Genomic DNA, 25,182 nt, shown 5'->3' with positions numbered 1-25,182 from the left:
CTTGCACCAAGGCGTATCTGAAATTTCCGGTTACAAGGAGCCAGACGCTGACTCTGTTGACGTCCACACTTGCGCATCGCTGAATTTTAAACGCCACAGAGAACGCGACCGTCGGCTCGAGCTCCAGCTTGCAGTGACGAACGTTCTGTGTACATAGCTAAGCTATGCCAATGGTCCCGTGAACCAGTCTATGGTGAGAGTCATGCAGAGGTACCTTCCATGTACATGTGATAACCACTTCCGGAGTTGGCTTAGGAACGGTATTCATGAGTGGCAGTTGACCTTGGGTGTCGGCCCCGCCGACCCTGGCTGTCGCCAAATATGGCCAACCCTTGAGACGCCGGGCCTTTTTTTGAGACATCCATCTGGGCCTGTCACAGACGAATCTTCCGTTGAGGCTGGGCTGGCGCAGAAGCTTTGAGATTGGCATGATATTTGCAATCTTTTTCTCATGACGGATGAGTGTAAAGTACACACCTTCATGTGTGGGACATCTCTTGCATGGCTCGTTATCAGTTGTAGCAGCAAAAAGAAAGGATCTTCAACAGACCCGAGCAAGGGACCAGCTCCACCATTGGAGCTTCCCCTGCTTCTTCCAGGGAGCTTCTTGAGCCCAAAGCACCTGTGAGAGGTTCATTCTTGGGCGTAAGGACATGCTCTTAACCTCCATCCGTCCACGAGAACTCCATTGACAGACACACCCCTCTTCGGCCACTGCCATCACCCCTGTAGCCCCTCCCGAGTCATTGCAATGGTAGCCAGTTGATTTGCTCGCACAGCGCTTGGGCCATACCCATTTTGAGCTGCTGATGCTTCTTTACTTGGATGCTGTGCTTCGCTACTGGATGCTGTAGAGGACTCGAGAGTTTTTTTCTTTGTGATCAAGGTGAGCTGCTGCGGCAGAGTTTTGAAGGCTGCAAGATTGAAGCTCCGACAGAATGGCCCAGGGTGTTTCGACCCCTAAACCATGTTGCAGCCAAGCACAGTTCGGGAAAAGATGGAATGGCAGCTAAAGAGGTTTTTTTTTGTGCTGCTTCTTTAATGGGCCTAGAAAACTGCTAGGTATTGATTGTACTGTATGGCCAAAAGAGCTTCTGTGCCCGCACCCCCGGAGCTGCACGTCAATGCTATTGGCCCCGGGCGATAAGTCTTTCGAGGCAGCTGAGATCTCAAGCAGTGGAGGCGAAGCACAAGGCATGGCATGGCAATCGATGTCAGTTAGACGCATGGAGCCTGGAGCTCAGGTGGTCCCTTGTCGAGTGAGAGCAATGGCTAGGTATGGGTAGACGTTGAACCAGAGTCTCGTTTGTGCGGAATCTTTCGCTACTGGCCTTGATTTCCAATGCCCACACGCCCTCCGCAAGAGTTTTTTTTTCTCTCACTTAACTATTATGTATTTGGATTTTGCTGACCCTCTCTCATTTTTTGCTCATCTCTTTTTTGTGAACATTCACTTTCACATTTCGGAATTTGATTGAGGACTTGCTCAGCTGTGTGAAAGTGTTTGGTCTGGTTGCTTGTTGGTGTACAAACAGAGTTGATAAGTCAACAGAAGCTCTCATTCAGTACCTACATTGAAGCTCAGCTTCCCTCGGCAGCACCGCACACCACACACTCGTCGACTCACACCCTCCTCTTGCCTCTCTGGCTGTTGCTCTTCTTCGCTATTGCGTTGTTGCTCTTATTACTCACCATCCTACCTCTGTCTACTTACGCTCACACTTTCCCCAAAAGGCATCTTTGCCTCCCACCTTTCTCTGTCTCTTCTTTTATTCCACACCTGAGCTCTTGCCGAACTTACCTAAACTCAACTTACTTACCTGCCTCCATACCTTCTTCTTTCCCACCCACTCGCCTTCCTTCTTTCATATCTCCTTCCTTGCAACCCACCTTGACTCTTGAAAGAAGCGACCTTTTCGATTGAATATCTTTATTCGCTTTGCTCAACTTACATCTTACAACACTCGATCATCGATATTCTTGCAGTCTTTGAAGTGAAAGTCAACCACAACTCCAATCGACGTCGCAATCGCAATCGCATACGCAGCCACCGTCGCATAACTGGTCCAATTTCGAAACGGTTCCTGTAGCAAAGCTTGTCAATGTTTAAGGGTAGCTCATCTCATGTTTAATGAGCTACACTTGGACTGCTACAGTTTTTGTAAAGCTTCATCGTCACCAATTGATCTAGTCCTTTCAATCATATCTTAAATCGCTACTATCTCTTATCTCGCCTCTTATACTCTTATCGCTACAACATCCCCCGCCAGCAAGCCATCACACATGGTGGGGTCAAGATGCCGCCTCGATCTTCTTTAACGTCGTCTTTCTCTATCACAGACTCCAACAATGAGGTAGTCTGTCCTCTTCGCAATCAAGATGGCTCAAGCTGTCGCAAGAGATGCATTGGTGTAAGTCTTTAGATGGATTGCTTTTGCTAGCCACTCTGCTTTATCCTACCCTGCATCTGTTCTTGAACTACCAATGCTGCGCCTACCCGCCATGTATCGTCATGTCTCACCACTCACATCGCATATTCCCTAAGTTGGCAAGCATATTCCCGTAGCACCATGCAACGGTACCGATTTGATTCTAAATGCCCAATTGCAGGAAAAGAGGTATCGCTCCATGCAGGAGCATATCCGTCGCGCGCATCCCGAGCATTACATTTCCAAGCTACCAGCTACCGAAGAGAGCTTCTTGTTGATGATTAATACTCCTCCTTCGGAGCGCCGCCCTCTTGATCAGACCTCAGCTCCAAATGCTCAGGGTTTGTCCCACTCTCAGTCAAGCCTACCCCCGCCCATTGACCACCTTCAAGGTTTTCATGAGAGACATAACTACCACCGCGACGAGTCGAGCAATCCAGGCACGCCGCGCCTTATAGAGGACTACACTAACGGTGGGCCGGTGTCTGGTCCAATGCTTGGTACTGCCAGCGCAGCAGCAGCACTAGCTGAACTTCACGGCGTTAAAAGCGAGCGTGACATGGATATGGATGGTGTAAGTGGTATAATTGATCAGACAACCAATGCATACTAACTATACATAGGAATATTATTCAGATATGGATGTTCGACGTAGACCACGAACCTCCATTGAACTACCACCACTCAATCTTCCAAACCACGACATCACCAGCGACCCTTATTCCTCTGCCAAGGCTAATAGACAGCGCGATTTTCTCCCTTCCATTCTTGCAAACTCACCTCCTGGAAGATCATCTACTCTCCCGCCTCTTCAACGCCCCATTGGCCCCAACCGTCCCCGCAAGCAATCTGTAACGAAGAGAGGAAGAGAGACTCACCATAAGAAGAAGACCTCAAAGGGAACGGCAACTGATTGGCTACGTCGGATACAAAATGAAGAGCGTTACAGGCCAGGTAGTGATAGGAAAGCTCTTTCGGCTGAACCGTCGGCAGACTTTGGGAAGCGATGGGAAGATCTCATTGATGCAGCTGACCAAGCGGCCTCTGCTGCTGGTGACATTGATGAAGACCGTACTCCTGTAGGTCATTCCCTATTGTATTTATCTCAAGTTTTATGCATGGACTAACATACGATGACTAGGTCCCTCAATCTCCGGTTTCAATGCATAGGTCATCATTGCCGCCCTTTTCTCACCAGCCGCAATTTCAACCAGCCAGCTATCAGGCCTCACCACTCCAACAGGCACTTACGCCTCCGTCCTACGGCCAGGACACTATAGAACCATTTCCTTCAGTTGAAAGTGGCGAGAACTTCCATATGGGGACCCGGGGGCTTTCTGACTCGTCACCGTCATACTCGGCTCAAAATATTCAGATATATTGCGCTGCATGTCAAGGATTTTCTCTACTTAAGGATTCGTATGCATGCACCGAATGCATCTGTGGTCTCTGCCCGACTTGTGTCGAGGTCCTCATGACAGAGCACGGAGCAAGAAGGAAGTGTCCCCGCTGTGCCACAATCGGCGGACGATTCAAGCCTTTCCAGCTCGACATTAGGTAAAGGACTTCTCGGGAGTCACTTTTTCATTCTATCAAGATTCACGCATAAGGGATACCCTACAACGGTTAACATCACATTGGTACGGCGTTATGGCATATGACAGAAGTCAAACAATCTTGTTTACGAGCAAGATGGCGAATTATGATATGGGACTGATCTCAACTGTGCCAAGCGACGGTTCGTTCATTTATTACACTTTGGGAAAATTGCTACATGGGAACTTGGGTAAAGGAGTTTTTGTTTTTTCTTTCCTTTTCTTTTCTTTCCCCCTTTTTCTTAGGATCGGCATGACACCGAGATCATGGATGTCAGATTTGATTTTGTCTTGGGTTGGTGTTGGTTAAGGATTGACAGACCTGTACAGCACAATCAACGATCGTTACAGATTGAGCGCGGGGTGGATCAATATCCCGAAATATATACAAGATGACATTTTTTAGAATAACTATTTTCACAGTTGCATTGGCTAACATGGTTAGTGATATATGTAAATTCTAAAAAAGAGTAACATGAGTAATAACCATCTGACGCCACAATCGCCAAAGAAAACTCCACCGGATCGCAACTATTTCTTTCCTTCCTTCTCCCTTTTCAGCAGGAGGTCTCTCATCTGAGCTCTACTGTTACGGCTACCGCCAAGTTTGGGTCCTTTGAGGACCTCCTCGGTGCCAGGGCGAGCAGGCTGGTTCGTTGCTTTCTTTTTCCTGAGTTGTCGCTCGGCAACATCCTCGAGGAACCGCTGTCGGAACTCTTCAGCAAGTCGTTCATCTGCTGCACCGTCCTGGTCGGCACCAGCGGCGTTGCCGCTTTGTTCTGCGGTGGGTTCGTATAGGTCAACTAAAGGGTTCATGTTAGCATATGTCTTGGAAAAAGAAGGGGCTCTAAATACATACGCTTTGCTTCTCGAAGAATCTCGTCGACGAGTTGGTCGCGCTTGACAGCATCACTATCTCGGCGTTTTCGCGGACGCCAGGGTTTGCCATCTCTTCTGAGCCGAGGCTTCTTGGCTCGCCGTTCGTCACCATCTCCTTGACCTGCGCCCGCGTTACGAGCAGCGCTACTGTCTTGCGCATGGTCGCCGAGATCAATTTCCATCAGTTGGCCCTGCATTACGGCCCGTCCAGTCTCGTGCTTTGTCGCCATCGTGGAAGATTGTCGAGTAGGGTCCGATGCAGATGCGGATGAGGTAGGTTTTGAGCTATCTCTGGCCGCACGATTAGATAGTCGGGATTCTATGTAGTCCATCCTTGAATGATTAGTTATTGTACAGTGAGAAGCGCAGACTGCGAAAGAAGAGGGGCTTCAACGTACATGTGTCTATCGTTCAGGTCGGCAACTTTTCCAGTTTGATGTGTAAACCGGTCTGTAACGCCCTTGATTACGGACTCATTATTCGAAGTTTCATCAGCATTGTGAGGAACGAGCGCGCGCTCGGTATTCGTGTCGTCTTCTGGGCGGTTTGAATTTCGAAATGCGACACCTCCAAGACGGCTCCTTCGCGCATTGCGCAACCTCAGCGCGGCAGCAACAGAGCCTTCTCCATGCTCTTCCTCATCTGGCGTGCTTCTTTGAGTCGACTTATCGTTTGATTCCGCTGCTGATGCGGTAGGAGGCGGTTGTACTGTTTCTGTAACAGCGTCGTCATCTTCTTGGACACGCTGGCGGTATGCTTTTCTTTTCTTGCCGGCGCGGAATCGAATAGGCTCTGAAGCCGCTCCGGATGAAGTGGCGTCCATAAATAAGCCGATGTGTGTGTATTTGCAGGTTTGCAGTATTGTTTTTCGCGTCGCAAGTTGAAGGGATTGCAGATATTAGATTGGTAGGGATGGTTGTTTGGGTGCCACTAGATAGTATGTGACATCAGTTCTAGAGCTTATCTTATCGGTATCCCTGCCTGCCTTATAAGCTGAGACATCCACCTACAATCGACCGTTGACCAAAGGTTGTTTATCGTCCCGGATCATATACTCAGTAAGTATAATACCATGAAACCGCATGAGCTTGTTTACTGACTTGCGTTTCAAGTTTAGCTTTCATCACTGGTAGTACCTCTTACATTAGCTTCGATATCCTCGAACTTTGACTCCGTAACAACCTACTTACTATCCATTACATCTTACATAGCCTCACCAAGATGTCAAAACGAGTATGCTACCTCTTATCTGAACCAATATTAATGCTAAGTCTCGCAAGGTCTATTTCTCTGTTGAAGGGCGTGTCCAAGGTATGTTCATCTTCCGTTCACTGAAGCTTCTCTGTAACTGACGTCATGTAGGTGTTGGCTTCCGGTATGATATAACTCATTGACTACGTTCAGAAGCATTGAATCTGATTTGTGGAAAGGTACTTTACTCAAAAGAGAGCTCAGGAGTATGGGGTGACTGGTTGGTGTCGAAACACAAAGGATGAGAAAGTAAGTCGACACAAGCACTCTAATCTGGCCTGGCACTAACAGTGTTTGAGGTTGAGGGAGAGGCCCAAGCCAGCGAAGAGGTTCTTTCCAAGTTCTTAAAGGATGTGGACGATGGTCCGAGATCAGCTCGGGTCACAAAGGTTTCACAAGAAGAGAGGCAGATTATCGAGGGAGAGAGTGATTTCACAGTCACGCGTTGAAAAGGGGATATGAGCAGAACAGTAACAGAAGGGTAAGAAACACAGATCGTTGCTGTCTTTATCCAACAGACTGAGAGTATGGCTTTTGATCGCGGCTGACGAGGATGAAAACCGCCGTTCCTTTTTTCGGAGCAAAAGCATCAAATTGTCAACAACGGTGCACGGCGGGACGACTTGATAAATAAGACACGCAGTCTCTGGTCTGAATAGTCATTATCAATGGCAAACTAAAGGAAACATTAGTGCTCTTAGACTATCAATTCACTGAATCTTCTGACATATCAGTATTACACGCCTTGGGCGACTTTATTCTGTTTGATATGGAAGTCACTGGTTACTAGAGAATTCGGCCTCCCAAGTCTTAGGTTAGTTATGCCACTTAGGCCATGCTTCTTAGACGACTTATTTTTATAGCCTAAGACTTATGCCAAGGGTCACGAGAGAAGGAGTTCAAAGATGCAATGTAGATAATTATTGGATTAATTTAGTGAGTTTATAGTCTAAGAGCCTAAAACGGTCTGTTACGGCGCTTCATCACCGGCTTCCTGACTGCGCCTTGTGTTATATACTTCTTGCCGTCTGCTCCAATCTTCTTGCTCGTCGGCTTCTTTTGGCTTCTTTCCTCCTCCGCCTGCTTCCTTTCTTCATCCTTACGTTTATCATCAGCCATCTGGGCCTCGATTTCCATCTTTCGGTTGAATTCTGTTTCTATGATACGCTTATCACGGGCCGAATAGCCCTTTTCCTTAAGCGAATAGAATACACCGCCGAGATCAGCGAGCCAGTGGGGGTCAACAGCTGTCACTGTTGACACATATACTTTCGATGTGAGGATCAATTCGTGGTAGACGATATAGTCGGGCGGGTGCCCGGCGTACAATGCACTTGTCGGATGCAATTGCACACCTAGGTTGGTACGAAGGTTGATGTACTCGCCTGAGCCTTTGTATTTGGCTGCTTGGTGGTAGTAGCCCGAGCAGATGCACTTGCGAACAATATCCCAGTCGATTCCACAGCTTGTTAGCGTCATCTTTTGCATGCGAATGATATCCAGCAACTGCTCGCGAATCTCCTTGGCTCGCCTCAAAGACTTAGGGTGCAGGAAGTGCTTCACACACCAGCCATCGGAATAACCGTTTGCCTTCCAGTTAGTATAGACTTGAAGGTACGTCAAATGATCCGACTCGTGCACCCAAAACTTCTCACGCGCAGCATCGGCTTCTTCCTGTCGCTCCTTTGGGCGGTAGAAAACATTGGGCACAGACAGCATGGAGACGATAGTGATCATCTCCTCACTACAACCATAGTCCTCTGCGGTAATGAGCAGTTTAGATAGGGAAGGATCCATTGGGAAAGCACTCATCTTCTTTCCCAACTCGGTGAGCTCGCCCAGATTGTCCAAAGCTCCAAGGGCCCACAGGTCAAACATCGAGGTTGTAATAGTGTCCTGCGGAGGGGGATCCATGAAATCGAAATCCAGTAAATCTTTAACGCCAAGAGATTTCAGCATGAGAACAGTGTTGGCAAGATTTGTGCGCTGAATTTCCGGGATCGTCTGCAAGTATAAGTCTTCCTTAAACTCCTTCTCAGAGTATAGTCGGAATGCCTTTCCTGGACCTGTTCGACCGGCTCGACCTGAGCGTTGCGAAGCGTTGGCTTGAGAGATGGGCGTGATTTGGAGGGTATCCATGCCAATCTTGGGGTTGTATACCTTCATCTTGGAGTAACCCGCATCCACGACGTACTTGATACCATCAACTGTCAAACTAGTCTCGGCAATGTTGGTCGCAACAATGCATTTTCGAACACCAGGGGCTGCCTTGTCGAAAATCTTGGCTTGTAGATCTGCAGGCATCTGACTGTAAATAGGCAGGATGCTTAACTTGGGAGGGTCGTTGAGAGCGTCGAGTCGTTTTTGTACCAGCTCGCATGTGATTTCGATATCTTCTTGGCCAGTCATGAACACCAAGATATCTCCAGGGCCCATTGAGACGTGGATTGACAACACTTGATGCACAGCCTGATCGACGTAGTCCTCAACAGGCGATCGATGGAACATGACGTCGACTGGGAAAGTTCGTCCAGGAATGATGAACTCAGGAGCGCCGCCAAAGAAATCGGAGAAGCGTTTCGAGTTCATTGTGGCCGATGTTACGATGAGTTTCAAATCGCGTCGCCTTTGCAGAATCTTTTTGAATAAACCCATGAGGATATCTGTGTTCAGAGCACGTTCGTGTGCTTCATCCATGATGACACAGGAGTAGCGGTCCAAATCTGGTTCGTTCAACGACTCTCGTAATAGAACACCGTCGGTCATATATTTGATGACCGTCTCCTTGCTGGTGCAGTCTTCAAATCGGATAGCATAACCAACTGTGCTTCCTAGCTTCACTTCCATCTCCTCGGCCACACGCTTGGCCACACTCATTGCTGCAACTCGTCGCGGCTGTGTGCACCCGATCATGCCAGTTTTTCCGTATCCGTCTTCTTGGAGGAACTGCGTTAACTGTGTTGTTTTACCAGAACCTGTCTCGCCAACGCAAATGACAACTTGATTTTCTCTGATCACATGAAGAAGGTCCTCACGAACTGCGAACGCTGGTAGGTATTCGCGCTGCTCTCTTAGGGTTTTGCTCTGGCTGAAGTTACTGGCACCGTCCGCCTTTTTCAAATGTTCGCTAAATTTGTTGCCCTTTCGCTCCGTGGGTTGAGCATCTTCCTCGGCAGGTACTGGTAGCGCGGAGTCGCCGTCCTCCTCTTTTGCGCCCATGATGTTTCCAAGCGTCGTTCCGGTCATGCTCGTAGCTTCTTTGGCTTGCCTTTGTCGCTCTCGCTGTTGTCGTGCTTCTTTGACCACTTTGCTACCCTTTCGGCTGAAAACCGCCATGTGACTTTGGGGGTCTTTTACAGCGGGCACTGGCTCTAGTTGTTTCGTGAAAATAGTCCGTCCTTTCAAGAAAGGGGGTCGGAGGTCGTGGACCAAAAGATGAACTCGGGTTGAATCGTCGTCATCAATAAAGTCGGAGGCCATATCTCGTCGCTGGGCCACTCCAGATTGCAGCATTCGATTTGTTTCCCAGGCGTCATTTTCTCGGTTCCTTTGCTCGCGCCGTGCATCGAATCGGCTGCTCATCTTTTCGTGCCGGGCTGTTTCCTGTTGCTGGCCTTCCCAAGCACCGTATGATGCGAAGGGATTGTGAGTATCGTCTCCGAAGCTATGCCCCCCGAATTCGTCGCCGCCGTACCAATCGCGGTCCAAAGCCGTGTCTTCCTCGGTCGCTCCTGCCTCACGCACTTCTGCCTCACGAGGGGGCGTGGCCGCGTAGCGTGACGACTGCGCTCGGGGGGTAGAAGCGCGTGAGGAATCGTTGTGATGTGCCCGTTGATAGGGGCGCGCAGAATCGATCCGACGTCTCTTTGGATCTGGCGACATCTTGGCGGTTGCTGATGCTGAATGAAGTAAGGAAGTAAGGAAGTAAGGAAAGGAAGGAATGTGATGCGGATGCAGGATAGCAGGGTATAGGCGCCTAAGCTTTGGGGTATGAAAATAAATAAATGACCTAATTCAGCGGCCTCAGGAGGAAAATGGCTACTGGGAGCATTAGAGACGAAATTATTAGGCCAACTTATGCCATTTAGATCGGGCTTTTTAGGCTATTTATTTTTGTCCCTAAAGCCGAAAGGTCGGACTTCCCATGATGCGACCAATCAGAGCGAATTGTATGTATATGTTGAAGAAAGAATTGGAAGCCAGCTGCTGAGCAGATATTCCTTTTATATGTTTGAGAAACGTTGCTGCATGAACTATATCACATTTTGACTGTCAGCTATTTGGTGGTTGTTCACGATTTTCAAAGTCTAATGCTGACTTCCCTCGCTCTGTACTGAGTCATGATAGGTAAAGTTCAAAGACGCAAACTTATTCTCACACATACAAAGCGCAGCGAGACCTGCTCAACAACTACTGAGCTATCATTTCCTTCCTTCAGTACAACCTAAGAGATATTTGAACTAAATGCTAAGGTTGACCATCAACTATAGAGTGAGGGACGAAACGTGACCAAAGAGTCACAATATCCAGGCAATCAACCTTGAGTAGGTTCTTAGTTTATTTATTGTGGCAACCTAAAGCTTAGAGGATAACTTTACGTCTCTTATGATCTTTAGGCTTAGGCCGAGTCTTCTCACCTTCCCAATATCTTCAACTACATTGATAAAGTCAAGTTGTACTGAGGGTTGTCTTTGTGTTTTGTATAGAGAATATTCGCGGGATGCGTTAAGTCGAGCCTCTTGTTTATGAAGAAGGAAGTAGACTGTCATAATAAACTACTAATTGTCAATTTTCTAGCACCCGATATGAGATGCGCAAATCGGGAGCTTTCACAAATGCTGTCACAACAAGAAGGCAAAGGACATGCCTATGTCTAACTCAAGTGACGAAAAGCTCTAACATTGGAATACTGAGTCTGGCAGAGCGATTGTCTTGTCTTGTGCTAAATTAGGTAGATATGAACGTCACTGGTCCCTGGGCGAGTTGAATTCTTATCGATAAACCCCACTAGAAATTTTGGGAGAAATTTATCTGGGCGCCCACCTTTAGACACAAAGTGGACTTGAACAACAGCATTTTTTTTTTCTTAAGATACCCAGACATTCACCATGTCTTCGATGATTACAGCTGCACAATGGGTCCCTAGGGGCTTCGCTGCGCCTTTCCCTCAGAAATACACCCTCGATGAGGCCGAGTTTGAGCGGATAGCTGAGCTCGCCAAGCTCCAACTCGACGACGCCCAAGAGGATCTTGAGGAAGCCGAGGAGGCAGCCAAGGCTGGCGCAAAGGCAGACAAGACTGAAGACAAGGAGGACGACTCTGAGATGAAGATTGACGAAGACGACAAGCCTGCTGACAAGAATGAGTATGCGACTTCCGGGCAGTTCTTCGTAAACCTTGTCCAAAAAAAAAACTAACAAGATCGCACAGGATTAATCTTGACGACGACGACCTGAAGGAGTATGACTTGAAAAACTATGACAACGACGACGACGAGGACGCCCCTGGACAGGGAGAAGGTATGGGCATGTTTGGAAACATCAAGTCGCTGGCGTACTACGAGTCAAACAAGGACGACCCTTACATCACAGTCGATGCGGACAAAGAACAGGAGGACGAAGATCGCGAAGAGCTCCAAGTTCTTGCGACAGACAACCTGATTTTGTCTGCAAAGGTTGAGGATGAGATGGCGCACCTCGAGATTTACGTTTACGAAGATTCGGCCGACAATCTTTACGTGCACCACGATATCATGCTGCCCGCCATTCCTCTCTGCGTTGAGTGGATCGACATGCCCGTTAACAAGGCCGGTGTAGAGAAGGATGCGGCAGGCAACTTTGTCGCTGTCGGCACGCTGGATCCCGATATCGAGGTTTGGGACTTGGATACCATCGATTGCATGTACCCCAACGCGATCCTCGGTCAAGGAGGTAACGAGGAGGAGAAGAAGATGAAAAAGAAGAAGAAGAAGTCAAAGAAGTCCAACGACGAGTACCACGTCGACGCTGTTCTGTCGTTGGCTGCGAACCGCAAGCATCGCAACCTTCTGGCCTCTGCCTCGGCTGACAAGACTGTCAAGCTGTGGGATCTCAACACAACAAAGTGCGCCAAGTCGTACACTTACCATACCGACAAGGTGTGCTCTCTGGCGTGGCACGCGAACGAGCCTACCGTCCTCTTGAGTGGTTCCTACGACCGAACTGTGGTGGCGGCCGATATGCGTGCGCCTGACGCAAAGGCTCCCCGATGGGGAGTTGAGAGCGACGTCGAGAATGTGCGGTGGGATCCTCATGACCCCAACTTCTTCTTCGTCTCAACAGAGAACGGTATCATCCACTACCACGACGTGCGCAATGCGCCGTCCGACCCCACAGGCACCAAGGCCGTCTGGACGCTACAGGCTCACGACGAGTCTGTGTCTTCGTTCGACATCAACACTGTGGTTCCTGGTTACATGGTGACCGGCTCGACCGACAAGACGGTCAAGTTGTGGAACATTCAGCCCACAGGACCCTCAGTAGTGGTTTCGCGCAACCTCGACGTCGGAAAGGTCTTCTCAACCACGTTTGCGCCCGACCCGGAGGTCGCCTTCCGTCTAGCTGTGGCCGGAAGCAAGGGAACTATGCACGTGTGGGACACCAGCACCAACGCGTCGGTGCGCAAGGCCTTTGCGCAGCGGGTTCCTGAGCAGAGCGGAAAGGGCGAGGACCGTCTCGTTGGCGTCAACAATGACGAATCCAGCGATGAGGATGATGATGAGGAGGATGACAACGAGGACGATGACTCCATGGATGAAGACTAAATCATCCGTTGTTGATGGGATGGCAATACATTCGAGACGAGAATCGGACAAACCAACCCGAGAAAGCCTGTTTGAGGCTGAATGAGACATGGGTCCCGTTAGACAATAGCGCGGCGATCCCCAGTGAGCATTGGCAATGGTGGACAAGGGCGAAAACAACCAGTGTCTTGCCCGCCTTGAAGGACGGTTCTAAAAAGCAGACTGCTGCATGAATGAAAGCATACTGGCGCACGAAAAACTGTTCCACAACGAAACAGTTGGTGAGGAGATACTAAGTCATGTTTGAGTATATTAGCTATTAGATAGACGATGTTTTTTATGAAAGAAAAGCTGGATTTGGTTCTTCTACGACGCTCATTATTTCTCTTACTGGTGAATAAATGATGAGCAGATGAACGATATAGCCACCTATATCAAGGCTGATATTAAGGGTCCATTTGGATGGTCTGAGATGCCTCACGGACAAAGCACTAAGGGAGTCAGCTTTTGGTCTGGGAACAGATCTGCAGTAGGCACGTCACTGTTACTCGAAATAGGGCGGTGGCACTAGGATATGTATGTACAAGTATCTGTCTCAGACTGCCATAGCGAAAAGCGAGTTTGGACAATTAATTTGCTGTATAAATGAGACTTCTGTGCGCAGGCTCCCCAAGGCTCCATCCCATCAGCGAGAAAAAGCTGTGACCATGTCCCTTCGTTAATCGAAAGCGGAGGATCGACCGGTCCACACGACGTAATGCAACAGTGAACAGGCCAGGGTAGTTCTTTGAGCAGCAGCATCACCCCTGGAAGCCTGGGTCGGACCTGAATTTGACAAGCGACGAGTGAGAACCGAGAACGCTGCCGTCCATGGATCACATTCGCAGTCGAGGGCCCGCTTGCGCAGGCATTAGGAACCTGAAACAGGGGGAGAACGGCAATGGCGTTGAAGCCAATTATGAAGGGTTCTCTCTATTATGTACAGAGAGGCTTGTAAGTTTAATGAGAGAACGCCAACTACAAATACTAACTGAACTGTTGAATCGCTTAATATGGTTGTGCCTGATGTTTCTGAGGGGCGCTTTGTTAATGCTTTGTACGAGTCAACCACTTTTTTTGTTTTTGGCTTAATCAAGATGGTCTAATTACCAGTACTACTAACCCAACGTAGTAACAGCTAATAACCGGTCGCTTTTGAGTGTCCAAGATGCTATAACGGTAGTGGTGAGAGCAGCTCAGTTGTGCGTTGGTCATGCACAACAACTCATCTTATCGTTAACCTTTGACTTACGGATGCGTCTTCTGCATCCGGTCAGCTGAGGCCAAAGTTCGTGTCAATTTGTCAAAGAATAGTAATTGAGTGCTTGCATGCATCCATGTCCTGACCTTTCTCGTCTCTTCTAGTGATCGGTGTAACCCGATGAATAGAAATTTTCAAGGTCCGTTCGTCACCCAGTTCATCAAGCCAGTGCCAATGAACAGTGTTAGTGACAGTGGGGGGTTTTTTTTTTTTTCACTCATAGCATGTAGCGCGCGGGTCAATAAAAGGTTGATAAATGTGTGAGTGGATGTCTATAATGGAGGGTAATGATGGAAGGTGAATGGTCGAGCAGACGGAGGGAAGCTCCATTTGGATTCGGGTGTTGGTTAGCATGTGCTCGGAAACAAAGGCCTCAACAGAATGAGAGTCGTCACATTGGATTGGGTCCAAGCAAAAGCAAGGAAGAAGACGAAGGAAGAAACAAAGCAATCGTCACATTAGTGTGTGCCCACAATACGTATGTAAGTAGTCAAGCTGTAACAAGCTGAAATAGCAAAAGAAAGAAAGTGTATCGTGTGTAGCCATGAACGTGTCATGCGGTTGTATATCGTTTTTGACTGTGAATCTGGTGTTGATCAAGACATATGCAATGCGATACCAGAGACGGCACTCAGTCGACAGGAGCCACGAATCTTACCATTCTTAATAACTATCAATATCAATCAGCTGGTTCCTTTGGCGCTCAACGCGGACTTTTCTTCTCTGCATGGACAAAAGAGGAAGAAAAACCTTGGCTAGTTTATAATACAAGGGGCATGGCGAGCGAGCATATTCACGCGATTGGTTACCCACATAGACACGACGCCAGGATCTTTGCTTCAGAGCCTTTTTAGCCAGGGGCGTCGGCCAATCAATAGTCACTGACAAGGACAGGGACTGTTGCTAAACAGCCACCAAAGATGTGATGGGTGGCCGGGCCGTTGTAACTCGGCCTGAAAGTTTAGTGGCCTCCAGTACCTAAACTACCACCTAAAATTTGCTAGGGCGAGCTACAGTGCACTGCACTGCAGGGGAGTCGGGCCATCAGGCAGTTGGTCCCGCCCGCCGTATCTAGAAGCAGGCGCTGGGGGGTCCCATATTTGTTTCCTGCCCCCCATCTTCATCCCCACGGTGCTCTCCTTCAAGATTCGTCCATATCTCTTGCTTTCTCTCCTTTGACCTTTACACGTCGAAAAAAACCAAGGCCTGTATCTTCAATTCTTCGAAAGTTTCACGATTGCCACTCTCTTGGTCGTGTCTACTTCGCTTCGTCAGTGTGCATTGATTCTGCATCTGATAACTATTTATCTCACATTTTCATACATTCATTCACTACTTTGTTCTGGTATCCCACCCTGTCGCAGGATCGATCCATAACCCAAAGAAAACTATACGGATATCAAGCGATACAGCTATTTTCAACGTTGACCGTTCCTTTACAATCATCCACTCGTTCACTGCAAATTCGGTCAACGTAAATCACACTCTCTTTCTCGAAGAATCGACAGATCAAATCACGCCAGACGTACAATTTCTGCTCTAGAAGCCGGATCTTGGAAGCAAAAGAAAGGACTGGATTCCTTTGTCTCAGTACAGTACAACACACAAATTTAGAAACTATTATAGTGTTTCTTTTCCTCGCTCGCAAGCTTAGCTTTCGACTGGCCAAGCTCTCAGCAAAGTCTTGCATCAAAAAGTAGATCAGTGTTGAGTCAGTGGCACAACACTTTTTTGCCGTCTTATCACAAGGCATCTCAGTTGCAGCAGCTCCTCATCACTGCTCACCCAAGTTTACTTATAAAACCACCAAGCCACCAAACAAACCTAGCCAAACAAGTGTTATATAAAATTTACAAAAATGTCACTCTCACGCGCTTTTACCACCAGAAAGGCCAAAGTCGCCGAGATGGGAGACTCGCCACCACCGCATCGCAGCAACTCGACCCGCGATAGACACCATGGTCCTATCCTTCGACATAAGATTTCCGGTCCTATTCAGCTTGTTCATACAACCAACATGCTGTCCTATAACGCTCCCGATATCCCGTCGCCGCACGCTTCTCTCCGCACCAAGTCTTCGCTTCGATCTGTTGGTGAGGACTCCGAGGCTCCTTCAACTACCGAGTCAACTCCACCTACGAGCCCGGAAGTTTCTCCCATGGAAGACGGCCCAGGACCTGTGCCGAATCATTTATCAACTTACTTCTCGGTTTCAACCAAGCCGCACGTCATGCCACCTACTGTGCCAAAGGTCAATGAGGCTCCTGCGATTCCCCAGCGATCACCTTCCCACACCAAGCAGAACTCGTATGACAACATCGCTCGCCAACGATCCGTCTCGCAAAGGTCCAGAGACTCAGAGAACTCCGTCTCCACAAAGGCCAGCTACACTTTCTCCCGGTCATCGTCTACTTCTACTAGAGCGTCATCGGCCTCGTACGTCTCTGCCGGTCACAACCAGAAGGCTCCTCCTGTGCCTACCCCTGCAGTCCCAGCCGCCGCCCCAGCTCCTCCGCCATCCTTCCAGCAGCGAGCCCTCAAGGACTCTCATCCCTTTGGCCATGAACTAGCACAAGTCACCGAGCTCGCCGAGGAATACAGCGCCAGGCCGCTAAGCAAGGAGGAGGAGGAGGACCAACAATACATCAAGTCCAAGGGTCTCAACAAGTTCAGCGCCGATGACTATCTCAGCGATGTTCAGAACCTGCTCTTCAGCTTCTTTCCCGAGGTGTCACCCGCCAAACTAACCACACCTCAATGGATTTAAATGCGCACCCAATGCCGAGACATCGGCTTCTTTATTCAACAGTACATAATTGATAGACATTTTACGACCATGAACGGGAGTCCGCGGTAGGACAATGGCGGGCATGATTAAAAGGCACATACACATTCGTTGCTCTTTGAAGCAGCATTTATTCTCTCTTTGAGAAATCTCATTTTTAACACTCACGTCTGTCTTGGTTTGGATTGGTTTATTGGAGGAGAAAGGGATACATACATGTCCAACGTTTAGGTAACCATGTATTTGGTTCGGATATTGGCGACTTGGCGTTTAACAGGGCCATGAAGGAAACAGGACTGGATCTGACATTGATGGATGTGCAGAGGATACCATTTTCTCCTTGATGGATGATTGATCGATTCTATTTTACGATTGTTGTATCTAGACTTACCATACTAGATCACATACACCAGCCTCTCACGGCATATTTTCTTGATTACAGCTTTCATCCCTTACATTTACCAGCATGATGATGGGGGTTATTTTTAAGTCGAGATGAAACTGTTGATCATGGATTGACATATTACTGCACCAATATGCATCTCCAAGCATGCGGTACAATGAAACGCTATGAAACTGCCCATCATTTCCAGCCCCATCCTGTCTAGCCTGTATTTTTCATGCTTTGCATTTATGAATTATTCCTGCCTTTGGACCCCTGGCGATTTAACCAGGACCGCTGCCGGATCGGAAACGCGCCACAATATAGATCAAACATTAACGAGCAGGACAGCAGGGATGAAAGATAGCAAGGCTTGATACTTCAAGTTTTAGGTTACGATTTGACGTATGGATTGTCTTTTTCATTTTTCTTATTTTTTAAACTCTGCCGCATCTGTTGAGACTTTTTTGAGTTTCTAACGGTTGAGAGTGGCGTTTGGGTTTTTCCGTGACGCGTCCGGCTTCAAACTTTACATCTTGATCAAGGAGGTGGAAATTAAACTGCCGATGATTTCTACCGATGTTGTGCATTTCCAATCGCGTGATTGAGATAAAGTAGGGTGGGTAATGTAAACTTAATTATGAGGTCGGCACACAAACCTATGTGGTATCGTGAGTGCTGAATTGATGGTTAAAGGGACAGAATAATAACAAACAACAACTAAAAACATGTCAAAGTCCAAGCCAAGTTTCTACAACTATTTCTCCTAGAATTATTCTCGAACTTGGCAACGTTTCAGCCATACTTTAAATTTCGGTAGCAACTCGGCGTGCTATCCTGCTATGGTAATATCTGGAATGCTTGGCTTAACCTAGACCACTTTAATAAAACATTATTCCAGCCCTATACACCACCTATCTATCTCAATCCTGAACTATCACGCCCAGGATATGACTAAAACACGCTTTAATTCTATCTTTATGAAACAATCGCCTCTCAGTCAAAGTGCGATTCTCAATGCTCTTCGCGGTCAGACACTGCGAGTTCCAAATCTCTACAATATATTCCGCTCATGGCCTGAACAACACCCCAAACTAAACCGCCATCATGAGTATGTCAAACCACTTGTCGATCAAGCGGTCGATTACATGGCACTAAAATACCCGCTCATCATGCGTCGTAAGAAAGATGACATTGCCAAGTTTGCCTGCTTATGGTATCCCCAGGCCCGTAAGCGGGAGATGGAGGCACTGGCGCTCTACACGACGTGGCTGGTGTGCTGGGATGATGCTGTCGATGCTAACGAGGGCGATCTGGCGGGTGATTTTGCCCATGCGGAATGTTGGAGACGGCAGACTTTGAGAGTGGTTCGCGAGGCTTTGGCCGTTGACGGAATGTATGAACGTGGATCAGACGGTGATCCGATTAACGATGTTTTTCGGAATTTCGGCTCGCGAATCTGCGAGACAGCGTCGAGGGATCAGCGGCGGATCTTACATGATGAGATACAGCTATTTACTGTTAGCTGCGCAGCTGAGCAGGAACTGCGCCTGGCTGGTCATGTACCGGACTATGAGTCGTATATGAAGCTCAGGATCGGCACCGTCGGTGGCAGGATGCTTTGCAGTCTTGTCCCATATGCTACGCAGGAGAGACTACCGCAAGCAGTTCTTTCGAGCCCAGAGATACATCAGCTATGGAAACAAGTATGTGTTCTACTGAGTTTGTTGAATGATTTGTTATCGTTGAAGAAGGAGTTGCAAACAGATTGTGTCATCAATGCTGTTTCTGCCATTATGAAGCCAAACATGACATTGGATATGGTGGTTGCTGAGTTGGAGGTAAGAATGAGAACGGCAGTCAGGAAGTTTGACGATGCTGCAAGCAAATTGATCAACGGTATGGAAGCAGAAGGAGAAGTGCGGCCTCTTGTTGAGAGATACGTCGAAGGATGTCGCTCCATCGTCACTGGTACTCTCGAGTTTACGTTTGTATACCTTGGAAGATTTATATCAGGCGCCTACTGACTTTCAACAGGCTAACGTCACCAAGATACAACATATGGAAGCTCGTACAAGAAGACGGCTCATTAATAATTACTCTCTGATTCTATTTGGTAGACAATATTTGCCAATTCTAGGACAATATCCAACCGACCTTAGGGAGTTCAACATCAACGCACAGGGGACAAGGTATGATAAAAGTCCAGCCTCACGAGTCTCACGAGGGATTATTGCTCCTGGGTTTGTGTTATCACAGCTTTGATAAGATCTGTGATGGTAACAATCCTATATCCCTGCCGCTTGAGTTCAGGAAGAACTTTACGCAACATTGGCGCAGTCCATGATCTTCTGTCGTGACAGATGATGATGGCACCTGGATGAGCCATGCCCAAGATATGCTTTGCGTTGGTATCGGGATATGGTATCTGAGGGTCGTGAGGGTAAACGCTTCCCAGAGTGATACGGAAGCCCTGGTTTCCCAGTACATTGCGCATCCGCGTATTAAATATCCCGGATCCTGGACGGAAGTAGTTGTTGGGTAGGATCAAATTGTTGGCAGCGTACGCCTCGGTCAACATATCTTTGACGAGGTGAACTTCTTCGAGAAGTTTCTCATTGCTGAGTGACTCGGACGGCTCATCATGCATAGCGTGGTTGCCTAGCTCATGGCCTTTCTCGACCAATTTGACAAGTGTACCCTTGCGCCCCTCAACCTGAGACCCAATGACAAAGAATGTAGCATGGGCTTCATTCTCCTCCAATATCTGCATGATCTCATCGGTGTGGGCGGACGGTGCATCGTCAATGGACAGGGCAATAATCTTTTGGTCGGTCGGAATCTCGAAGAGCACGTCGGGGTACTTCCTCCGAAGCCAGTTGATGAGGTATGTCGGAGGCTTGTAGATACAGTAGGCCGAGTAGAAAGGAAGGACCAAGAGGCCTACGAGGGCAACGAGGGCAATAAGTGTCGCCATTCGATTGCGCCTAACCCTACGCCGCAATTTGGTGGGCAGGCGGAAAAGGGAGAGTCGGACCATTGGGGGAGGGCATCTACTGCTAGGTAGTGCTCAGCTGCGGCCGCAAGTCCGATAAACGAGACTCTGAAGCCTGTGCATGCTCCCTCTGGAGTCAAGGTGAAAAGAGAAGGTTGGCGATGATGGCGATGGTGTTGTTGAGGATCGGATGAAGCAAGGGTAAGGGTAGGTACGAAAAGGGGATCATAGGTGGCGCCTCATGCTCGGTTGGGACCCATAAAGACAGGCGCGCTTCTACTGCGTCTATCGCGACCACTCACAGAAGAACGGGATCTCGAGATCCCTGCTGTTGGCGCGGCTCAGAGAAACGCTACAAGGGTAGTGGATCCACCGTTAAGGCTCTAAAGGTGGACCCAGGGCTGAGAAGCAACACTGCCCAGTGGCACAGTCCGACCTAAAGCGCAGCAGACCAAATAATAGCATCGCATGACATTTTAAGCAGCACATTCAAGATTGGCGAGACCTTACAAGCGCTCAACCTTGTATTTGGTCCTAATTTGAGTAGTTAGACAAGCGCGGTCCACAAGGCTAGACATAGACGTCTAGACTTTGTGGCACTTGAGCCGCATCGGCATTGAGTCCCTAAGCGACTCTCGGTTTCCGGTCTCCGTTCTAAACTATGATGCTCAGTGGTTGTATAGGTTTTATATGGCTGAACTAGTTGACCGGATGTTTCATTCCCGTCGGGAGGCGTCTTTCTCACACAAACTACGTATGTGTTTTGAAACATCAGTGGGTGCGACTTATATGATGACTGAACTTTGTCGGCTTGTGAACCTCAAACAGTCATGATGCGTGCGATGCGGTCATAGACAATGAGTAAATTATGGCAGTAGGAGTTCTATCTTGTTGCGAGTAGACTATGACACGAGTTGCCAAGAGTGCTACTTGTTCAATGCTATGTTCTCAATTGGAGTTCCATCACGAGTCTGCCTCACTGGCGAGACCGAACGCTTGAAACATCCATCAAAGATGATACCAAAACAAGACAAGAACCTGGGATAAGGTGCGAGAACTGACGTATTTTCCTGTCCCCTGTAGAGCCCTATGACTCTAGGCTGTTTGTAGGTAAGCTTGCTGACATCTCCAGGGGTTCTTTATGTTTTTGCATGGCCACCATCGCCTACAGGGTCTGGTTCCCGAAGCGCGCTTACTCTTGATTGGTTCACAACTGCGGCCTCCCGGCGTGCCCGCGAATAGGAACCTTCAGCCACAACCGCAACTCCTGGATTTGGTAGAGGCATCCCATGATAGAGCAGTTGATAGTAGCCGTCATAAAAGATTAAATATATAAACAAGTATGTATGAATAGATCTCTGAGGTATCAATCCATCGACCCAGTGTATTGTATTTTACTTTGCGTTAGATTCATCGTCATCATCATCATCGCTACAGCACTTCTTATTACCACTTACACGCAAACAGCCAACCACAAAACGCCATCTCAACCAACAACCATGAGTCGCCGACAGGACCACGACCAGAGGCAATACAGCCAGAGATACTACTCGGACAGCTCTAGGAACTGGAGTGAGGAAGCTGTTCGAGGCAGCTGGGACTCCAACTACCAAAGAACAACATCGGCCAACACATCTCCCAGAGACCAGTCCCAAGCTTGGAGTAGACCAAGTCCTCAAGCCTATGATAGAAGCCAGAACATGGTTAACCAATGGCTCGGTCAACAGTATCAGAACCAGTACACCAATGATCCATCCATGGCCGCTGATACTGTATCCAATTTCACTACTCCTACTACTTCACCTGCCTTTAGCGACTCTCCTACCTTTCCTTCTCGGACTCAGTACACACCGGCATATCAAACCCAAGCTGCAGGCAATGATTATCTGGCACCACCTTCAAGGACTTCTCTTCCGCATCGCCAGTATGACAACCACTACCACGGTGGCGCCGCTTCTTCCTCTCGAGGATCTACATCATACAACCAATCAGTCGATTATCGACGTACAGAATCTAGGTCTACCGATCAAGACCTCAGAGGTGTTGGATCATTTGCTGACAACGATCGATCTCGGTGCGCTTAACAACATACATTACCAAATACTTGTTGCAACTAACATATCTTTGCAGTCGAGAAGTCAAGTATAAACCACTTGGAAACTGGTTCGGTCTCTGGCTACCTCCCACCGAGTGAAGCTAGCCATAACGAAACGCAAGATTCCACGATACTACTTCGATTCTACTCCAAGCAACAATTTTACACGAGTTTCTCTTGACGAAAACACCACCAACAGCGAACATTGTGCATCTACTCTTCAACCAAAAGGCAACAAACCATTTTTTTTTTCTTGTCTCTTTTCCTTTTCTTCCTCTGTTTCATTCTTCATTGCTTCCCCTTTCCCCTTACGGATAGACGTTTCTGAGACGGGCGGGTATGAGTTTCGAGTTCTTCTTATGTTATCTCCTCAACTACACATCCACACTCCCTTGACACTGAGCTATTTCTGAGTTCTCACAACAACCCTTCACATTCTCACCACCATCATGTATACTTAGAGTCACGGCATTTTACATTCGCTGTTTCTTTGGCTTGTGGAAGTTTCATCACTTTTTTCTTTTCATCTGGTGATTTCTTTATTTTCTTCTATGATTTTGTCTTGATTCATCTTCGTTTCTTTTTATCGCGATGAATGATTGTGTCGTCTAATATTCTCCTTTTTCGTTTCATTTTTAGATGTCTTATTTCTCTCTCAGTGCTTCCAGACCTTGAAGAAGATCTTGCTTCAAATCCTCGAGACCCTCGACACCAATGCTAACCCGTAGTAGTTTCTTATCGATCTTAGGATCCGTCATAGCACGCCACTCAATAAGACTCTCCACGCCTCCTAGACTGGTAGCATGGTGGAACAGCTCCAGCTTCGAGGGCAATCGCCTAGAGTGCTCTCCATCATGGAGATAAATCGAGAAGACTGGTCCGTAGCCGTTTGGCATTTGCTTTTGTAGCCAGCTGCCCTCAACAGACGCCTCAGGCTGCAGACTGGCATGCTGAATCCGCTCGACAAGGGCACTGACTACAGATGAGGGATCACGCTGTTGCTCGACTAGCCAGGCTACGAGGGCAGTAGCAGTGGCGCTCTGACGTTGAACACGGAGTTCCAGAGTTCGCAGCGAACGAATACCTAACCAGCCTTCCAGACTACCCATGACAGAACCGATGAGCATACGGTCGTTAAGAAGAGCAGCCTCCCAATTAGTATGCTTGCGGTTAACAGAAAGTGTACCGCAGAGCATATCAGAGTGGCCACCAAAGTATTTTGTGCCGCTGTGCATAACCACATCAACATCATACTGAAAAGGATCCTGCAGGGGAGGCGGTGCAAATGTCGCATCGACGGTCAAGTAAGCCCCAGCTTTCTTTGCCTTCTCTGCATAAGCAGCCAGATCGCGGGCCTCGCCTGTTGGGTTGAGCGGTGTCTCGACGTGGACGATGTCGCCAGGCTCGAGGTCCTCGACGGCACAGTCAAGGGGGAGGACCTTGAGGCCTGTTAAACGAGACATGATGCTGATGACGCCGTGGCAACCGTGGTAGCCATCTCCGATGGCAATGCGCCTGGGGTTCAAGTGAACCAGCATGGCGTGAAAGGCGGATAGACCAGACGAGTAAGTTACGGTTGGAGCACCAATGATGGATGTCAAGACAGCTTCGAGGCGGGTAGTGTTTGGACCAGTTGCTCTGGAGTAGACATGAGAGTCGAGAGGGTTTTGAGGCTATATTAGTTAGTATAGAAGTCTATATGTCTTTGTAGATAGGCTATTCAGGTGCAGTGCCATGACATGTTAGAAGACTGAACTCATGATGGTTCCGAGGGTTTATGACAGGTCGCAAGTCAAGCAGGATATATCATGACGGTTTAAGAAGAGATCAGCACTCACATCAGTGTTATCCCAGGACCTCAGCGCATCAGGGTCGTCGCTGTACCTGAAAGTCGTGCTGACATGCATAGCCGGTGCAACTGCCCTGTGTGACTGGATACCATTATCGGCATGAACTGCGCGAGAAGACAGCGAAAGCCCGGCAAGTTTATCGTCGAGTCCGGCTTGAGCCCCGGCAGTACCGTCAGGGACAGAGGAGATGTCCTTGAGGGTAGTCGGAACTTCGTCAGATGCCATGATGTGAGATGTTTAAGTGGTGATGTTGAGTTGATAGACAGAGGTGAGGGGGCAATTTTGAATGCCGGATGAGCTAGTTGATATCTAGGTAACCAAATTAATATCAACTGCGAGACAACCAAACACAAACTTGTCAATATGTTTATGAAGAACAGGCTGAGATAAAAATTAAAAAAAAGTCAAGCTGAGTTTCGTCTGATTAATGAAATCACCATTGATACTTATTCTACGCCCTACCAAGAACAGAGCGGGGCCTCCATTCCCATTTGGCAATGGCATCACGCAATTTACGAGTGGATGATTTGTTCGACGTGACTCTTTAGTCCGTCATCGGCCTGTCTTAAAACACTTTATCGTTATCAAAATAGCAATGATCAATGAATTCCGTTTTACCATTCCGCCTCTGCTTGCTTATAAGCACACGCAACCAGGCTCAAGGTGTGTTTGACCGATCATGCTGTGTTTTTGAGATAGAAATATTCGATCAAGCAGACATTTAACGACTCACAAGAAACGTCAACAGACCCAAGAGATAATTTCATGGAAACACATGTCTTCTCATTACTATTATGTAGTCAACATCTTGTCTTCTTTCGACAGACATGACTCTAGCAC

The 25,182-nt window shown here is 48.1% G+C and overlaps 9 protein-coding genes across 9 annotated transcripts; 6 read left to right on the top strand and 3 right to left on the bottom strand.

Annotated features, from left to right (window-relative positions):
- Window positions 1-2,297: 2,297 nt before the first annotated feature.
- On the top strand, window positions 2,298-4,444 carry EDB82DRAFT_552605 (uncharacterized protein; the record flags this gene model as incomplete). The annotated part of the gene is made up of 4 exons (XM_025734621.2): window positions 2,298-2,411; window positions 2,611-3,003; window positions 3,053-3,508; window positions 3,571-4,444. 4 exons carry the CDS (start codon window positions 2,298-2,300, stop codon window positions 3,988-3,990), a joined length of 1,383 nt encoding a protein of 460 aa, XP_025587820.1. The 3' UTR covers window positions 3,991-4,444.
- An 18-nt stretch (window positions 4,445-4,462) lies between these two features.
- On the bottom strand, window positions 4,463-5,839 carry EDB82DRAFT_492720 (uncharacterized protein). Its single transcript, XM_025734632.2, has 3 exons — window positions 5,302-5,839; window positions 4,884-5,236; window positions 4,463-4,827 (listed from the first exon to the last, which is right to left on the bottom strand). Exons 1-3 carry the CDS (start codon window positions 5,724-5,726, stop codon window positions 4,556-4,558), a joined length of 1,050 nt encoding a protein of 349 aa, XP_025587821.1. The 5' UTR covers window positions 5,727-5,839; the 3' UTR covers window positions 4,463-4,555.
- An 80-nt stretch (window positions 5,840-5,919) lies between these two features.
- On the top strand, window positions 5,920-7,061 carry EDB82DRAFT_492717 (Acylphosphatase-like domain-containing protein). Its single transcript, XM_025734643.2, has 6 exons — window positions 5,920-5,961; window positions 6,016-6,136; window positions 6,184-6,214; window positions 6,266-6,278; window positions 6,334-6,403; window positions 6,454-7,061. Exons 2-6 carry the CDS (start codon window positions 6,125-6,127, stop codon window positions 6,601-6,603), a joined length of 276 nt encoding a protein of 91 aa, XP_025587822.1. The 5' UTR covers window positions 5,920-5,961; window positions 6,016-6,124; the 3' UTR covers window positions 6,604-7,061.
- A 4,032-nt stretch (window positions 7,062-11,093) lies between these two features.
- On the top strand, window positions 11,094-13,152 carry EDB82DRAFT_108638 (WD40-repeat-containing domain protein). The gene is made up of 2 exons (XM_025734665.2): window positions 11,094-11,519; window positions 11,585-13,152. The coding sequence occupies exons 1-2, from the start codon at window positions 11,263-11,265 to the stop codon at window positions 12,954-12,956; spliced, it is 1,629 nt and encodes a 542-aa protein (XP_025587824.1). The 5' UTR covers window positions 11,094-11,262; the 3' UTR covers window positions 12,957-13,152.
- Window positions 13,153-16,093: 2,941 nt separating this feature from the next.
- Window positions 16,094-17,002, top strand: EDB82DRAFT_522112 (uncharacterized protein; the record flags this gene model as incomplete). Its single annotated transcript, XM_025734687.1, has 1 exon — window positions 16,094-17,002. The coding sequence occupies one exon, from the start codon at window positions 16,094-16,096 to the stop codon at window positions 17,000-17,002; it is 909 nt and encodes a 302-aa protein (XP_025587826.1).
- Window positions 17,003-18,293: 1,291 nt separating this feature from the next.
- On the top strand, window positions 18,294-19,571 carry EDB82DRAFT_108587 (isoprenoid synthase domain-containing protein). The gene is made up of 2 exons (XM_025734710.2): window positions 18,294-19,389; window positions 19,440-19,571. Exons 1-2 carry the CDS (start codon window positions 18,353-18,355, stop codon window positions 19,507-19,509), a joined length of 1,107 nt encoding a protein of 368 aa, XP_025587828.2. The 5' UTR covers window positions 18,294-18,352; the 3' UTR covers window positions 19,510-19,571.
- EDB82DRAFT_108602 (uncharacterized protein) lies at window positions 19,531-20,693 on the bottom strand. The gene has a single exon (XM_025734721.2). It carries the CDS (start codon window positions 20,440-20,442, stop codon window positions 19,633-19,635), a length of 810 nt encoding a protein of 269 aa, XP_025587829.1. The 5' UTR covers window positions 20,443-20,693; the 3' UTR covers window positions 19,531-19,632.
- A 1,081-nt stretch (window positions 20,694-21,774) lies between these two features.
- On the top strand, window positions 21,775-23,004 carry EDB82DRAFT_492708 (uncharacterized protein). Its single transcript, XM_025734732.2, has 2 exons — window positions 21,775-22,471; window positions 22,528-23,004. Exons 1-2 carry the CDS (start codon window positions 21,897-21,899, stop codon window positions 22,589-22,591), a joined length of 639 nt encoding a protein of 212 aa, XP_025587830.1. The 5' UTR covers window positions 21,775-21,896; the 3' UTR covers window positions 22,592-23,004.
- EDB82DRAFT_108552 (Cys/Met metabolism PLP-dependent enzyme-domain-containing protein) lies at window positions 22,809-24,884 on the bottom strand. The gene is made up of 2 exons (XM_025734743.2): window positions 24,331-24,884; window positions 22,809-24,165 (listed from the first exon to the last, which is right to left on the bottom strand). Exons 1-2 carry the CDS (start codon window positions 24,565-24,567, stop codon window positions 23,137-23,139), a joined length of 1,266 nt encoding a protein of 421 aa, XP_025587831.2. The 5' UTR covers window positions 24,568-24,884; the 3' UTR covers window positions 22,809-23,136.
- Window positions 24,885-25,182: the final 298 nt, after the last annotated feature.

This window comes from Fusarium venenatum (genome assembly GCF_020744135.1).
Source record: "Fusarium venenatum strain MPI-CAGE-CH-0201 chromosome Unknown EDB82scaffold_1, whole genome shotgun sequence".
Classification (NCBI taxonomy): Eukaryota; Fungi; Ascomycota; class Sordariomycetes; order Hypocreales; family Nectriaceae; genus Fusarium; species Fusarium venenatum.
This window is presented reverse-complemented; position numbering and strand designations above follow the sequence as displayed.

Excerpts from the sequence above, each read along its gene's own strand:
- EDB82DRAFT_492720 (XM_025734632.2), bottom strand. The coding sequence starts at position 5,726 with ATGGACGCCACTTCATCCGGAGCGGCTTCAGAGCCTATTCGATTCCGC. Across the intron at positions 5,237-5,301 it reads GACCTGAACGATAGACACAT|GATGGACTACATAGAATCCC; the intron begins GTACGTTGAAGC and ends TAATCATTCAAG. Across the intron at positions 4,828-4,883 it reads GATTCTTCGAGAAGCAAAGC|TTGACCTATACGAACCCACC; the intron begins GTATGTATTTAG and ends TGAACCCTTTAG.
- EDB82DRAFT_492717 (XM_025734643.2), top strand. Across the intron at positions 6,404-6,453 it reads GAAACACAAAGGATGAGAAA|GTTGAGGGAGAGGCCCAAGC; the intron begins GTAAGTCGACAC and ends ACAGTGTTTGAG.
- EDB82DRAFT_108638 (XM_025734665.2), top strand. The coding sequence starts at position 11,263 with ATGTCTTCGATGATTACAGCTGCACAATGGGTCCCTAGGGGCTTCGCT. Across the intron at positions 11,520-11,584 it reads AAGCCTGCTGACAAGAATGA|GATTAATCTTGACGACGACG; the intron begins GTATGCGACTTC and ends AAGATCGCACAG.
- EDB82DRAFT_108587 (XM_025734710.2), top strand. The coding sequence starts at position 18,353 with ATGACTAAAACACGCTTTAATTCTATCTTTATGAAACAATCGCCTCTC. Across the intron at positions 19,390-19,439 it reads ACTGGTACTCTCGAGTTTAC|GCTAACGTCACCAAGATACA; the intron begins GTTTGTATACCT and ends GACTTTCAACAG.
- EDB82DRAFT_108602 (XM_025734721.2), bottom strand. The coding sequence starts at position 20,442 with ATGGTCCGACTCTCCCTTTTCCGCCTGCCCACCAAATTGCGGCGTAGG.
- EDB82DRAFT_492708 (XM_025734732.2), top strand. The coding sequence starts at position 21,897 with ATGAGTCGCCGACAGGACCACGACCAGAGGCAATACAGCCAGAGATAC. Across the intron at positions 22,472-22,527 it reads GCTGACAACGATCGATCTCG|TCGAGAAGTCAAGTATAAAC; the intron begins GTGCGCTTAACA and ends ATATCTTTGCAG.
- EDB82DRAFT_108552 (XM_025734743.2), bottom strand. The coding sequence starts at position 24,567 with ATGGCATCTGACGAAGTTCCGACTACCCTCAAGGACATCTCCTCTGTC. Across the intron at positions 24,166-24,330 it reads GGTCCTGGGATAACACTGAT|CCTCAAAACCCTCTCGACTC; the intron begins GTGAGTGCTGAT and ends TAACTAATATAG.